Source organism: Coregonus lavaretus, assembly GCF_964263955.1.
Source record: "Coregonus lavaretus genome assembly, chromosome: 16".
NCBI lineage: Eukaryota > Metazoa > Chordata > Actinopteri > Salmoniformes > Salmonidae > Coregonus > Coregonus lavaretus.
In genome coordinates, this window is record NC_140003.1 from 46,505,911 (window position 1) to 46,522,172 (window position 16,262).

At 43.6% G+C, this 16,262-nt stretch overlaps 1 protein-coding gene across 2 annotated transcripts in view; it reads left to right on the forward strand.

The window, feature by feature from the left end:
- The first annotated feature begins 857 nt into the window (after positions 1–857).
- Positions 858–16,262, forward strand: part of LOC311144127 (hemopexin-like) — a 30,757-nt gene continuing 15,352 nt past the window's right edge. The window contains exons 1-4 of one of the 2 annotated variants that reach the window (XM_084180112.1): positions 860–1,053; positions 1,413–1,435; positions 5,489–5,728; positions 6,365–6,604. In XM_084180112.1, coding sequence (XP_084036238.1) covers positions 989–1,053; positions 1,413–1,435; positions 5,489–5,728; positions 6,365–6,604 — 568 coding nt within the window. In that variant the 5' untranslated portion in view covers positions 860–988. Of the gene's footprint in view, positions 1,054–1,412; positions 1,436–5,488; positions 5,729–6,364; positions 6,605–16,262 lie in introns of both variants that reach the window. The other variant, XM_084180113.1, reaches the window with a different exon arrangement.

Here is a 16,262-nt window from a genome sequence, read left to right on the forward strand (position 1 = left end):
CAGTACTCTAAAACACAAGGCCAAATATATACATACTGGAGTTGCTTACCAAGACGACATTGAATGTTCCTGAGTGGCCTAGTTACAGTTTTGACTTAAATCTGCTTAAAAATCTATGGCAAGACTTGAAAATGGCTGTCTTGCAATGATCAACAACCAACTTGACAGAGCTTGGAGAATTTAAAAAATAATAATCGGCGAATATTGTACAATCCAGGTGTGCAAAAGAATCACAGGTGTAATCACTGCCAAAGGTAATTCTAACATGTATTGACTCTGGAGGTTGAATACTTATCTAATCAAGATATATTAATGTTTTATTTTCCATTCATTTAAAATAAATATTATACATTTTCTTCCACTTTGACATTACAGATTATTGTGTGTAGATCGTTGACAAAAAAAAAAAGACAGTTAAATCCATTTTAATCCCACTTTGTAACACAACAAAATGTGGAAAAAGTCAAGGGGTGTGAATACTTTCTGAAGGCAATGTAGGGATATTACCGTTCAGGTAATCAGTTTGTCATTACTCTATGAATTTGAAATTCTGCTCTTAATCTGACTAAGGAATTTAACTCAGATTTGACAATTGATAATTCTCTCTCCTTCTCGGCGGAGAAACTGTTTTGCTGTTGACGAGTTAGCCCCCTTCATTATCAACACATGGTGCCGACAACATCAAAACAGCCTTTCCAGACTCTCATCCTAAAAATGTCTCTCTCTCTCATCCTACATGTTTTTATATGATCCCTGACCCCCTTTAACTTCATGTCAATCATTAACCACTACACCCCACCCCTCAGCTCAGCCGCCACCGACAACCCCCCCACCACCATATCCCCCCGACCCCATCTCAGGTATAAAGGTCCAGCTGCAGCCCAGGTAACTTTACACACTGTGCTCTCTCCAGAACTTTCTCCTGGACCCAGAGGACTGCTCTCTTTTAGCTTGCTCTCTCCCTCTCTCTCTCTCTCTCTCTCTCATCATGAAGCTGCTCTCCCAGACACTGTGCCTGGCCCTGGCCCTGGCTCTCAGCCACACCGCGCCACAGTAAGTAACCACACAGAGCACTCTGCTCTCACCCTCATGTTTAGTGTGGATATTATTTATGCATTATAGAAAATGTTGTTAGTGCCAACCGTAATGTCTAGGTGCCCTCGGATACAAATAGTTGAAAACATGGTTTTTAGATTTGTTTGTACGGTGGGATGTCAATAACAGAGGACAGTCGTCTGGTCTCACTACAGTGGGATGTCAATAACACAGCGGACAGTAGTCTTGTCACACGGGTTTTCTGCTTTCTCAAGGCCAGGTTATATAAACGTTGAATCCAAGCAAACATGTTTTCTATCTGCATCAGCTGTACGCATCTGAGATGACAAAGTTTGCATTTCATCTTGTCTTTTCAGGAACCTTGAAGTCATGGTGAAAGGTGAGTTTGAGGAAAGGGAAAGGAAATGGGGGATACCTAGTCAGTTGTACAACTAAATGCATTCAACTGAAATGTGTCGTCCGCATTTAACCCAACCCCTCTGAATCAGAGAGGTGCAGGGGGGCTGCCTTAATCAATATCCACGTCATTGGCGCCGGGGAGCAGTTTAGTTGGGGTTAACTGCCTTGCTCAATGGCAGAATGGCAGATTTATTTGATTTTGAAGGCAACCCTGCAATTAACTACCTGTCATTTTCAATTATGTTATGACCTGGTTCAAAGGCTATACTGAATCAAGTGTAATGTAAGAACAACGCAATGAAAGAACAATCATTCTGCAATCATTTTGCAAATTTCCCCTATCAGCATTGAGCCCAATCTCATAGAGAGTAGGTATAGAAGTTATTTCAAAGATATAGCCCGCTGAAATAAAATGGTGATTAAATGCACCAATGATGGCATTTTTGTCCATAATTGGTCTAGAGTTTATTTGTTGGGGCAGAGAAGGGGGAAGTATCCCTTCAGAGATTTTACAATTTTCCAGAATTTAGCCTGATCCCCCTTACAATCAGAAATAGTGTTTACATAGTACTCAGACAGGCCTCAGAAAGAGTGTTTACATAATACTCAGACAGGCCTTTCTAATCAGTATTACACATTGATTCCTCAGTTGCCTAAAATACTGCCAATCTGGTCCTACGTTTATTTTTCTGGCCTTGGCCAAAGCAGCATCTCTCTTGTGTATAACTTCAGATAAATCAGGAGTGAACCAAGCGTTAGATCTATTTTTAACTCTCAGTTTTTTTGAAAGGGGCATGATTATCTGTGATTAGTATTGAAGACATATGAAAAGTAGCTTAAAGCTAATTGTTGTTCTGGGATAGATGAGAAGCCAAACATTTATAAAATGGCGCTGACAGAGAGGGCTGCCTCGCTTCTAGTCCTTAGGAAACTTTGCAGTATTTAGTTTTTTTTATGTATTATTTCTTACATTGTTAGCCCAGAAAACCTTAAGTGTTATTACACACAGCCGGGAAGAACTATTGGATATCAGAGCGGCGTCAATTTACCAGCACTACGACCAGGAATACGACTTTCCCGAAGCGGATCCTTTGTCCGTACCACCAAGGGCATTTTAACTGATTCCAGAGGCCGACCCAAAACAATGCTGCTGGAGGAGAGGCAGCCGGAGCTGTCTTCTAGTCAGACTTAGGAGGCGTGCACACCACCCATCGCTTCCGAGTATATTACTTGTTAATGTCCAGTCCCTAGATAACAAAGTTGACGAGCTCAGGGCAAGGGTTGCTTTCCAGAGAGACATCAGGGATTGTAACATCCTCTGTTTCACGGAAACATGGCTCTCTCGGGATATACTGTCCCCGTCCATACAGCCATCTGGGTTCTCAGTACATCGCACCGACAGGAATAAACATCTCTCCGGGAAGAAGAAGGGGGGTTATTTTTCATGATTAACGACTCATGGTGTAATTGTAACAACATACAGGAACTCAAGTCATTTTGTTCACCTGACTTAGAATTCCTCACAATCAAATGCTGACCGAATTATCTCCCAAGAGAATTCTCTTCGGCTATTGTTACAGCCGTTACCATGACAGCCCTCAAGGAACTTCACTGGACTTTATGCAAACTGGAAACCATATATCCTAAGGCTGCATTTATTGTAGCTGGGGATTTTAACAAAGCAAATTTGAGAAAAAGGCTACCTAAATTCTATCACCTGCGCTGGAAAAACGCTGGACCTTTGTTACACTAACTTCTGCGATGCATACAAGGCCCTCCCCTGCCCTCCTTTTGGCAAATCTGACAACGACTCCATTTTGCTCCTCCCTTCCTATAGGCAGAAACTCAAACAGGAGGCACCCGTGCTAAGGACTATTCGACGCTGGTCTGACCAATCGGAATCCACGCATAAAGATTGTTTTGATCAAGCGGACTGGGATATGTTCCGGGTAGCCTCTGAGAATAATATAGACGTATACGCTGATTCGGTGAGTGGGTTTATAAGGAAGTGCATAGGAGATGTTGTACCCACTGTGAATATTAAAACCTACCCTAAAAAGAAACCGTGGATAGATGGCAGCATTCGCGAAAAACTGAAAGCATGAACCACCGCATTTAACCATGGCAAGGTGACGGGGAACATGGCAGAATACAAACAGTGTGGTCGTTCCCTCTGTAAGGCAGTCAAACAGGCAAAACGTCAATATCGAAGCTGGTTGAGAGAATGCCAAGAGTGTGCAAAGCTGTCATCAAGGCAAAGGGTGGCTATTTGAAGAATCTCAAATATATTTTGATTTGTTTAACACTTTTTTTGGTTACTACATGATTCCATATGTGTTATTTCATAGTTTTGATGTCTTCACTATAATTCTACAATGTAGAACATAGTAAAAAATAAAGAAAAACCCTTGAATGAGTAGGTGTTCTAAAACTTTTGACCGTGTATGTGTGCATGTATGTATTTAAATCAGTGGAGGCTGCTGAGGGGAGGACGGCTCATAATAATGGCTGGAATGGAGTCAATGGAATGGTGTCAACCACATGGAAACCACATGTTTGATGTGTTTGATACCATTCCACTGACTCCATTCCAGCCATTATTATGAGCCTCCACGGATATAAATGTACACTATATATACAAAAGTATGTGGACAACCCTTCAAATTAGTGGATTCAGCTATTTCAGCCACACGCGTTGCTGACAGGTGTATAAAATCGAGCACACAGCCATGCAAACTCCATAGACAAACATAGGCAGTAGAATGGCCTTAATGAAGAGCTCAGTGACTTTCAACGTGGCACCGTCATAGAATGCCACCTTTCCAACAAGTCAGTTCGTCAAATTTCTGCCCTGCTAGAGCTGCCCCGGTCAACTGTAGGTGTTGTTATTGTGAAGTGGAAAGGTCTAGGTATCACGTTTCAGGTGAAGACCCAGATGCAGACAGTGTCGAAGACAGGAGCAAGGGGAAAACCGCTGGTGGGCTTGAAGAAACAAAACAAACTGGCAACAGACAAACAGAGAACACAGGTATAAATACACTGGGGATAATGGGGAAGATGGGTGACACCTGGAGGGGGGTGGAGACAATCACAAAGACAGGTGAAACAGATCAGGGTGTGACACTAGGAGCAACAACGGCTCAGCCACACAAGCTCACAGAACTGGACCACCGAGTGCTGAAGTGCGTAAAAATCGTCTGTCCTCGGTTGCAACACTCACATTAAATGTTTTACCGAGTTCCAAACTGCCTCTGGAAGCAACGTCAGCACAATAACTGTTCGTTGAGAGCTTCATGAAATGGGTTTCCATGGCCGAGCAGTCTAATATCACCACGCGCAATGCCAAGCGTTTGCTGGAGTGATGTAATGCTCACCGCCATTGGACTCTGGAGCAGTGGAAATGCGTTCTCTGGAGTGATGAATCACGCTTCACTGATAATCTTCCTGCAAGGAGCTTTAGCTATGAAACAGCCTACAAGGCAGAATCATGATTTATAAGCCTCTGAGGCTGCTTTTGAATCTAAACAAGCTCTGTGGCTGAAATTGTACCTGATCAGCCCGTCAGGAATGGAGTTCACCCACTCCGTAAATGTAAATATTATCCATACAACATTACTTATAAACTGATAATGAGCGCCAAACACAATTTTTGCCATGCGTTTTTTTTTTCAGGTGATCTAATAATTTAGCCAGGTAAAAATGTATTTGAAAGCGGATTTCACGATGTGACATAATGGTAGTCTACTGGTTGGGATTTACATTGGAGATTTGCAATTTTTATCATGGTTCTATGTCGAATTTGAAGCATTTTGAATGAAGAGCCGTTTGGGAGCCAAATGAGCCGGCTTATGAAAAAGACTACAGAAGTACCGAAAGTAAAACAAATTCTAGTACCAAACTATTTTTCATGTTCTAGTATTGAAAAAGTACTGATGTTTCGGTGTACCGTGCAACATTACTAGGAACCTATGTTTTTTGCAAAGATTAGATTGATCGAATACCTCTATAGTTAAACCCTTACCTGTCCCTACAGATCGCCCTGAGAGGCCCAAGACTCACTGTGAGAAGCATAGAGACGGTGACCAGACGACCAGTCCTAGTGGGCAACCTATCGTGGGGGCTTTTGTACCCCAGTGTGATGAGCAGGGTCTGTACAGAGCCTCTCAGTGCCATGGTTCTACAGGACACTGCTGGTGTGTGGACAGCAGGGGGCAGGAGAGAGCAGGGACCAGGAAAGGACCCGGCACTGGCCGGCCTAAGTGTGATGAACCAGGTGAGAACTGAGAAGAGTTTTAATTTATAAACACTACAGATAATAAAGTAATATCTATGTCATGATTGTAGTTGTAAATCTCCCAAATCCGTCATGAGGATTTGTTTGTTCTATGTAGTATGTATCTAGCAAGCTTTGATTGTTTGCATTCTAGTCAGGCAATTGTGGCTAAGCATCTTAGCTAGCTAGCTACCTAGTAGTTAGCAATGTTAGCTTTAGGAACTACTGCATACTAAAAGGGTAAAGGGTGTGTTTTTATTTGCGACTGGCGGGAATAGGTATGACCATTCAATCCCAGATTGTTTGACTTCAAGGCAGTTCCACTAACAACAGTCTCAAGAGAGTTAGCGCCCTTGGGAGTTCTCATAATGCCCTACTGTAATATACACTAATTGTACTAGCACACGTTTCTTACACCTGGAAAAGCTTTCGATAGCCTCCTGGATGGAGCGTTCCACTCAGACACCAATGGAGTGAATTCAGAGGGTAGCGTGACAGAGTCAAACCCGGTCCCTGCATCTGTCAGTCCAACGCTTTAGCCATTTTACGCCAAGAGGTCCACCCCTACTGACACGTTTGCTAGGTGTTGTATTAAGGATGCAACTTTATGATTTAGCAACTTACCTGTCTCTACAGATCGCCCTGAGAGGCCCAAGACTCACTGTGAGCAGCATAGAGACGGTGTCCAGACGACCAGTCCTAGTGGGCAACGTATCGTGGGGGCTTTTGTACCCCAGTGTGATGAGCAGGGTCTGTACAGAGCCTCTCAGTGCCATGGTTCTACAGGACACTGCTGGTGTGTGGACAGCAGGGGGCAGGAGAGAGCAGGGACCAGGAAAGGACCCGGCACTGGCCGGCCTAAGTGTGATGAACCAGGTGAGAACTGAGAAGAGTTTTAATTTATAAACACTACAGATAATAAAGTAATATCTATGTCATGATTGTAGTTGTAAATCTCCCAAATCCGTCATGAGGATTTGTTTGTTCTATGTAGTATGTAGCTAGCAATCTTTCATAGTTTGCATTCTAGTCAGGCAATTGTGGCTAAGCATCTTAGCTAGCTAGCTACCTAGTAGTTAGCAATGATAGCTTTAGTAACTACTGCATACTAAAAGGGTAAAGGGTGTGTTTTTATTTGCGACTGGCGGGAATAGGTATGACCATTCAATCCCAGATTGTTTGACTTCAAGGCAGTTCCACTAACAACAGTCTCAAGAGAGTTAGCGCCCTTGGGAGTTCTCATAATGCCCTACTGTAATATACACTAATTGTACTAGCACACGTTTCTTACACCTGGAAAAGCTTTCGATAGCCTCCTGGATGGAGCGTTCCACTCAGACACCACCTGTTAAACAATAATAAACCAAACACCTTGACTCAAGGCTTGAAAATGGATATCTAACCATGTAGAGCTGGAACGATAAACCAAAAATTATCGACACCGACCAAACCGACAACTTATCGTGGACATTTTGCCGATAACGTTCGTTACAATAAATTACCCATATGGCCCTACTAGAGTAATGTGAAGTTTGAACTTAAATACATTTGCTAATATGGGTGATTGTTAAAACCTTATTAGTACCTGCCATTATATCTCTAAATACTTTTTTTCCCCACTGTATATATACCCCTATATCTCTACTCCTACCTACTATATATATATACCCTATACCCATATATCTCTACTCCTACTATATATATATATATATCTACCTCTATATCTCTACTCCTACTATATATATATCTACCTCTATATCTCTACTCCTACTATATATATATCTACCTCTATATCTCTACTCCTACTATATATATATCTACCCCTATATCTCTACTCCTACTATATATATATCTACCTCTATATCTCTACTCCTACTATATATATATCTACCCCTATATCTCTACTCCTACCTACTATATATATATACCCCTATATCTCTACTCCTACCTACTATATATATATACCCCTATATCTCTACTCCTACTATATATATATATACCTCTATATCTCTACTCCTACTATATATATATGTACCCCTATATCTCTACTCCTACTATATATATATACCCCTATATCTCTACTCCTACTATATATATATATCTACCTCTATATCTCTACTCCTACTATATATATATATATCTACCCCTATATCTCTACTCCTACTATATATATATCTACCCCTATATCTCTACTCCTACCTACTATATATATATACCCCTATATCTCTACTCCTACCTACTATATATATATACCCTATACCCATATATCTATACTCCTACCTACTATATACAATGCATTCAGACCCCTTGACTTTCTTCCGAAATTTTGTTACGTTACAGCCTAAATCTAAAATCGATTAAATACAAGTTTTTTTTACACACAATCTACACACAATACCCCATAATGACAAAGCGAAAACGGGGTCTGAATACTTATGTAAATGTGATATTTCAGTTTATTTAATGTTATAAATTAGCAACAAAAAAAAAATTGATGAGGGGAAAAAACAATTTGATCCTTTTTAGAATAAGGCTGTAACGTAACAAATTTGAAAAAAGTAACGGGGTCTGAATACTTTCCGAATGCACTGTATATCTACCCCTATATCTCTACTCCTACTATATATATATATACCCCTATATCTCTACTCCTAATATATATATATATATATATATATATATATATATATACCTCTATATCTCTACTCCTACTATATATACAGTGAGGGAAAAAAGTATTTGATCCCCTGCTGATTTTGTACGTTTGCCCACTGACAAAGACATGATCAGTCTATAATTTTAATGGTAGATTTATTTGAACAGTGAGAGACAGAATAACAACAAAAAAATCCAGAAAAATGCATGTCAAAAATGTTATAAATTGATTTGCATTTTAATGAGGGAAACAAGTATTTGACCCCTCTGCAAAACATGATTTAGTACTTGGTGGCAAAACCCTTGTTGGCAATCACAGAGGTCAGACGTTTCTTGTAGTTGGCCACCAGGTTTGCACACATCTCAGGAGGGATTTTGTCCCACTCCTCTTTGCAGATCTTCTCCAAGTCATTAAGGTTTCAAGGCTGACGTTTGGCAACTCGAACCTTCAGTTCCCTTCACATATTTTATGTGGGATTAAAGTCTGGAGACTGGCTAGGCCACTCCAGGACCTTAATGTGCTTCTTCTTGAGCCACTCCTTTGTTGCCTTGGCCGTGTGTTTTGGGTCATTGTCATGCTGGAATACCCATCCACGACCCATTTTCAATGCCCTGGCTGAGGGAAGGAGGTTCTCACCCAAGATTTGACGGTACATGGCCCCATCCATTGTCTCTTTGATGCAGTGAAGTTGTCCTGTCCCCTTAGCAGAAAACACCCCCTTAGCATAATGTTTCCACCTCCATGTATGACGGTGGGGATGGTGTTCTTGGGGTCATAGGCAGCATTCCTCCTCCTCCAAACACGGCGAGTTGAGTTGATGCCAAAGAGCTCGATTTTAGTCTCATCTGACCACAACACTTTCACCCATTCTCCTCTTAATCATTCAGATGTTCATTGGCAAACTTCAGACAGGCCTGTATATGTGCTTTCTTGAGCAGGGGGACCTTGTGGGCGCTGCAGGATTTCAGTCCTTCACGGCGTAGTGTGTTACCAATTGTTTTCTTGGTGACTATGGTCCCAGCTGCCTTGGGATCATTGACAAGATCCTCCCGTGTAGTTCTGGGCTGATTCCTCACCATTCTCATGATCATTGCAACTCCACGAGGTGAGATCTTGCATGGAGCCCCAGGCAGAGGGAGATTGACAGTTCTTTTGTGTTTCTTCCATTTGCGAATAATCGCACCAACTGTTGTCACCTTCTCAACAAGCTGCTTGGCGATGGTCTTGTAGCCCATTCCAGCCTTGTGTAGGTCTACAATCTTGTCCCTGACATCCTTGGAGAGCTCTTTGGTCTTGGCCATGGTGGAGAGTTTGGAATCTGATTGATTGATTGCTTCTGTGGACAGGTGTCTTTTATACAGGTAACAAACTGAGATTAGGAGCACTCCCTTTAAGAGTGTGCTCTAATCTCAGCTCGTTACCTGTATAAAAGACACCTGGGAGCCAGAAATCTTTCTGACTGAGAGGGGGTCAAATACTTATTTCCCTCATTAAAATGCAAATCAATTTATAACAGTTTTTATGGATTTTTTTGTTGTTATTCTGTCTCTCACTGTTCAAATAAACGTACCATTAAAATTATAGACTGATCATTTCTTTGTCAGTGGGCAAACGTACAAAATCAGCAGGGGATCAAATACTTTTTTTCCTCACTGTATATCTACCCCTATATCTCTACTCCTACTATATACAGTGGGGGAAAAAAGTATTTAGTCAGCCACCAATTGTGCAAGTTCTCTCACTTAAAAAGACGAGAGAGGCCTGTAATTTTCATCATAGGTACACGTCAACTATGACAGACAAATTGAGGAAAAAAATCCAGAAAATCACATTGTAGGATTTTTAATGAATTTATTTGCAAATATGGTGGACCTACAAACAAGCAAGATTTCTGGCTCTCACAGACCTGTAACTTATTCTTTAAGAGGCTCCTCTGTCCTCCACTTGTTACCTGTATTAATGGCACCTGTTTGAACTTGTTATCAGTATAAAAGACACCTGTCCACAACCTCAAACAGTCACACTCCAAACTCCACTATGGCCAAGACCAAAGAGCTGTCAAAGGACACCAGAAACAAAATTGTAGACCTGCACCAGGCTGGGAAGACTGAATCTGCAATAGGTAAGCAGCTTGGTTTGAAGAAATCAACTGTGGGAGCAATTATTAGGAAATGGAAGACATACAAGACCACTGATAATCTCCCTCGATCTGCGGCTCCACGCAAGATCTCACCCCGTCGGGTCAAAATGATCACAAGAACGGTGAGCAAAAATCCCAGAACCATACGGGGGGACCTAGTGAATGACCTGCAGAGAGTTGGGACCAAAGTATCAAAGCCTACCATCAGTAACACACTACGCCGCCAGGGACTCAAATCCTGCAGTGCCAGACGTGTCCCCCTGCTTAAGCCAGTACATGTCCAGGCCCATCTGAAGTTCATTTGGATGATCCAGAAGAGGATTGGGAGAATGTCATATGGTCAGATGAAACCAAAATAGAACTTTTTGGTAAAAACTCAACTCGTCGTGTTTGGAGGACAAAAAATGCTGAGTTGCATCCAAAGACCACCATACCTACTGTGAAGCATGGGGGTGGAAACATCATGCTTTGGGGCTGTTTTTCTGCAAAGGGACCAGGACGACTAATCCGTGTAAAGGAAAGAATGAATGGGGCCATGTATCGTGAGATTTTGAGTGAAATCCTCCTTCCATCAGCAAGGGCATTGATGATGAAACGTGGCTGGGTCTTTCAGCATGACAATGATCCCAAACACACCGCCTGGGCAATGAAGGAGTGGCTTCGTAAGAAGCATTTCAAGGTCCTGGAGTGGCCTAGCCAGTCTCCAGATCTCAACCCCATAGAAAATCTTTGGAGGGAGTTGAAAGTCCGTGTTGCCCAGCGACAGCCCCAAAACATCACTGCTCTAGAGGAGATCTGCATGGAGGAATGGGCCAAAATACCAGCAACAGTGTGTGAAAACCTTGTGAAGACTTACAGAAAACGTTTGACCTGTGTCATTGCCAACAAAGGGTATATAACAAAGTATTGAGAAACTTTTGTTATTGACCAAATACTTATTTTCCACCATAATTTGCAAATAAATTCATAAAAAATCCTAAAATGTGATTTTCTGGATTTTTTTTTCTAATTTTGTCTGTCATAGTTGACGTGTACCTATGATGGAAATTACAGGCCTCTCTCATCTTTTTAAGTGGGAGAACTTGCACAATTGGTGGCTGACTAAATACTTTTTTTATAATAATAATAATATGCCATTTAGCAGACGCTTTTATCCAAAGCGACTTACAGTCATGCGTGCATAATTTTTTTTTGTGTATGGGTGGTCCCGGGGATCGAACCCACTACCTTGGCGTTACAAGCGCCGTGCTCTACCAGCTGAGCTACAGAGGACTTTTTCCCCACTGTATATATCTACCTCTATATCTCTACTCCTACTATATATATATATATATATATATATATATCTACCTCTATATCTCTACTCCTACTATATATATATCTACCCCTATATCTCTACTCCTACTATATATATATCTACCCCTATATCTCTACTCCTACTATATATATATACCCCTATATCTCTACTCCTACTATATATATATCTACCCCTATATCTCTACTCCTACTATATATATATCTACCTCTATATCTCTACTCCTACTATATATATATCTACCCCTATATCTCTACTCCTACTATATATATATATATATATATATATATATATATATATATATATATCTACCCCTATATCTCTACTCCTACTATATATATATCTACCCCTATATCTCTACTCCTACTATATATATATCTACCCCTATATCTCTACTCCTACTATATATATATTTACCCCTATATCTCTACTCCTACTATATATATATCTACCTCTATATCTCTACTCCTACTATATATATATATATCTACCTCTATATCTCTACTCCTACTATATATATATCTACCTCTATATCTCTACTCCTACTATATATATATCTACCCCTATATCTCTACTTCTACTATATATATATATATATATATATATATATATATATATATATATATCTACCCCTATATCTCTACTCCTACTATATATATATATATATATATCTACCCCTATATCTCTACTCCTACTATACAGTGCCCTCCACAATTATTGGCACCCCTGTTTAAGATGTGGTCGAGGACTTCCAAAAATTCTCATTTTTTTTTAAACAACATAGAACCGAAATGCAAAAAAAGAGAAAAATCCAACCTTTTATTTAAGTACATTACTTTGGTGTAAAAAATTTTTTTTCACACATTTAGAAAAAAAAAAACTTGAAATCATGTGTCCCACAATTATTGGCACCCCTGATGTTAATACTTTGTACAACCCCCTTTTGCCAACAAGACAGCACTTAATCTCCTCCTATAACATTTCACAAGATTGGAGAACACAGAGAGAGGGATCTTTGACCATTCTTCTTTGCACAATCTTTCTAGATCATCCAGTGTCCTGGGTCCTCTCTTATGCACTCTCCTCTTTAGCTCGCCCCACAGGTTTTCGATTGGGTTGAGGTCTGGGGACTGAGATGGCCATGGGAGGACCTTGAGTTTGTGACTGCTGAACCATTTTTGTGTAGATTTTGCCACATGTTTTGGATCATTATCCTGCTGAAAGACCCAATGACGACCCATCTTCAGCTTTCTGGCAGAGGCCATCAGGTGTATATTTAAAATGTCCTGGTAGTTCAAAGCGTTCATAATGCCATGCACCCTAACAAGGTTCCCAGGGCCTTTGGAAGAGAAACAGGCCCACAGCATCACAGATCCTCCACCATACTTCACGGTGGGCATGAGGTGCTTTTCGGCATACTCATCTTTTGTTTTACGCCAGACCCACTTAGAGTGTTTGTTGCCAAAAAGCTTAATCTTAGTCTCATCTGACCAAAGCACACGATCCCAGTTGAAGTCCCAGTGCCGCTTAGCAAACTCCAGACGTTTACGTTTGTCAGAATGGGGTGTGTAGATGAGTGGAAAGGAATCAAGCGCAGGAACCAGGATGACTTCAACCGTCTTTTATGTTACTGTTCAACACGTGAACAAAATAGTCGCCTACCCAACCGGGTGGCGCAAAACAATTACGCACAACACAGTGCGAAAATACACATGAAAAGCGCACGCAGTGCGAACTCTCGGGACACGCCAACAACGAGAGAAAATAGACTATACAGAGGCAGTCTGACAACAAACAATCACGCATAACACCTGACCCAAACACACGAACTAAATAAGGGAACAATTAAGACACAAATAAGGGACAGGTGTTATGAACAGACAAAACCAAAAGAACATGAAACATAGAACGGTGGCAGCTAGTACTCCGGAGACGACGACCGCCGAAGCCTGCCCGAACAAGGAAGAGGAGCAGCCTCGGCCGAAACCGTGACAGTACCCCCCCCTTGACGCGCGGCTCCAGCCGTGCGCCGACCCGGAGCTCGGGGACGACCCGGACGACGCGGAGCAGGGCGCGCAGGATGACCCCGATGGAAATCGGTCAGTAGGGACTGGTCTAATACGTCCCTCCTTGGCACCCAGCACCGCTCCTCCGGGCCGTACCCCTCCCACTCCACGAGATATTGAAGACCCCCCATCCGGCGTCTAGAGTCCAGGATGGACCTCACGGTGTACGCCGGAGCCCCCTCGATGTCCAACGGGGGCGGAGGAGTCTCCTCAATCTCAAAGTCCTGGAGTGGACCAGCTACCACCGGCCTGAGGAGAGACACATGGAACGAGGGGTTAATATTTTTGTAATCAACAGGTAGTTCTAACCTATAACTCACCTCGTTCAATCTCCTCAGGACTTTAAATGGCCCCACAAACCGCCGACCCAGCTTCCGGCAGGGCAGGCGGAGGGGCAGGTTTCTGGTTGAGAGCCAGACTCGATCTCCAGGTGCGTACACTGGCCCCTCACTGCGGTGTAGGTCGGCGCTCGTCTTCTGTCGACGTATGGCACGCTGCAGATGGACGTGTGCAGCGTCCCACGTCTCCTCCGAGCGCCGCACCCACTCATCCACAGCGGGGGCCTCGATCTGGCTCTCATGCCATGGTGCCAGAACCGGCTGGTACCCTAACACACACTGAAAAGGGGTTAGTTGGGTGGAGGAGTGGCGAAGAGAGTTCTGTGCCATCTCGGCCCAGGGCACATATCTCGCCCACTCCTCCGGCCGGCCCTGACAGTATGACCTCAGAAACCTACCCACATCCTGGTTGACACGTTCAACCTGCCCATTACTCTCCGGGTGGTACCCCGAGGTAAGGCTTACCGAAACCCCCAACCGTTCCATAAATGCTCTCCACACTCTAGAGGTGAACTGGGGGCCTCGGTCAGACACTATATCCTCGGGTACCCCGTAATGCCGGAAGACATGGGTGAACAGAGCCTCAGCGGTCTGTAGGGCAGTGGGTAGACCCGGCATGGGAAGGAGACGACAGGCCTTAGAGAACCGATCCACAACGACCAGGATGGTAGTATTCCCCTGTGAGGGGGGAAGGTCGGTAACAAAATCCACCGAGAGGTGGGACCAGGGTCGTTGTGGAATAGGCAGGGGTTGTAACTTACCCCTGGGCAAATGTCTGGGCGCCTTACACTGGGCACACACCGAACAGGAGGAGACATAAATCCTCACATCCCTAGCTAACGTTGGCCACCAGTACTTCGTGCTAAGGCAGTGCACTGTCCGGCCGATACCCGGATGGCCAGAGGAGGGGGACGTATGAGCCCAACAAATGAGGCGATCGCGTACCTCGAGCGTAACGTACGTCCGACCCACAGGACACTGTGGAGGACTCGGGTCGGTGCGTAACGCCCGCTCGATCTCACCATCAACCTCCCACACCACCGGAGCAACCAGACAAGACTCCGGTAGTATGGGCGTGGGCTCAACTGACCTCTCCTCTGCGTCATACCGCCGAGACAGAGCATCTGCCTTCCCGTTCTGGGACCCAGGGATGTATGTGATCTTAAACACAAACCGGGCTAGGAACATAGTCCAGCGAGCCTGGCGAGGATTCAGTCTCCTAGCTGCCCGGATGTACTCCAGGTTACGATGGTCAGTTAGAATGAGGAAAGGGTGTTGAGCCCCCTCGAGCCAATGCCGCCACACCTTTAGGGCCTGTACCACGGCTAACAGCTCCCTGTCTCCTACGTCATAATTCCGCTCCGCCGGACTGAGCTTCTTTGAGTAGAACGCACAGGGACGGAGTTTAGGTGGAGTGCCAGAACGCTGGGAAAGAACGGCCCCTATCCCGGCCTCTGACGCGTCCACCTCTACTTGGAACGGTAAAGAGGGATCCGGATGCGCCAACACCGGCGCCGAGGTAAACAGGTCCCTTAGTCTCCCAAATGCCCTGTCCGCCTCAGCTGACCACCGCAAGCGCACCGGACCCCCCTTTAACAGAGACGTTATGGGAGCTGCCACCTGTCCAAAATCCCGGATAAACCTCCGGTAATAATTCGCAAAACCCAAGAACCGTTGCACCTCCTTCACAGTGGTTGGGGTCTGCCAATTACGCACAGCTGACACCCGGTCTACCTCCATCTTCACCCCTGACGCAGATAACTGGTAACCCAGAAAGGAGACCGACTTCTGGAAAAACAGACATTTCTCTGCCTTGACATATAGGTCATGCTCCAACAGCCTCCTCAATACTCGGCGCACCAGGGCTACATGCTCAGCACGGGTAGGACTATACACCAGAATGTCGTCGATGTACACAACTACTCCCTGTCCCTGCATGTCCCGGAAAATCTCATCGACGAAGGATTGGAAGACTGAGGGAGCATTCATCAACCCATATGGCATGACTAGATACTCGTA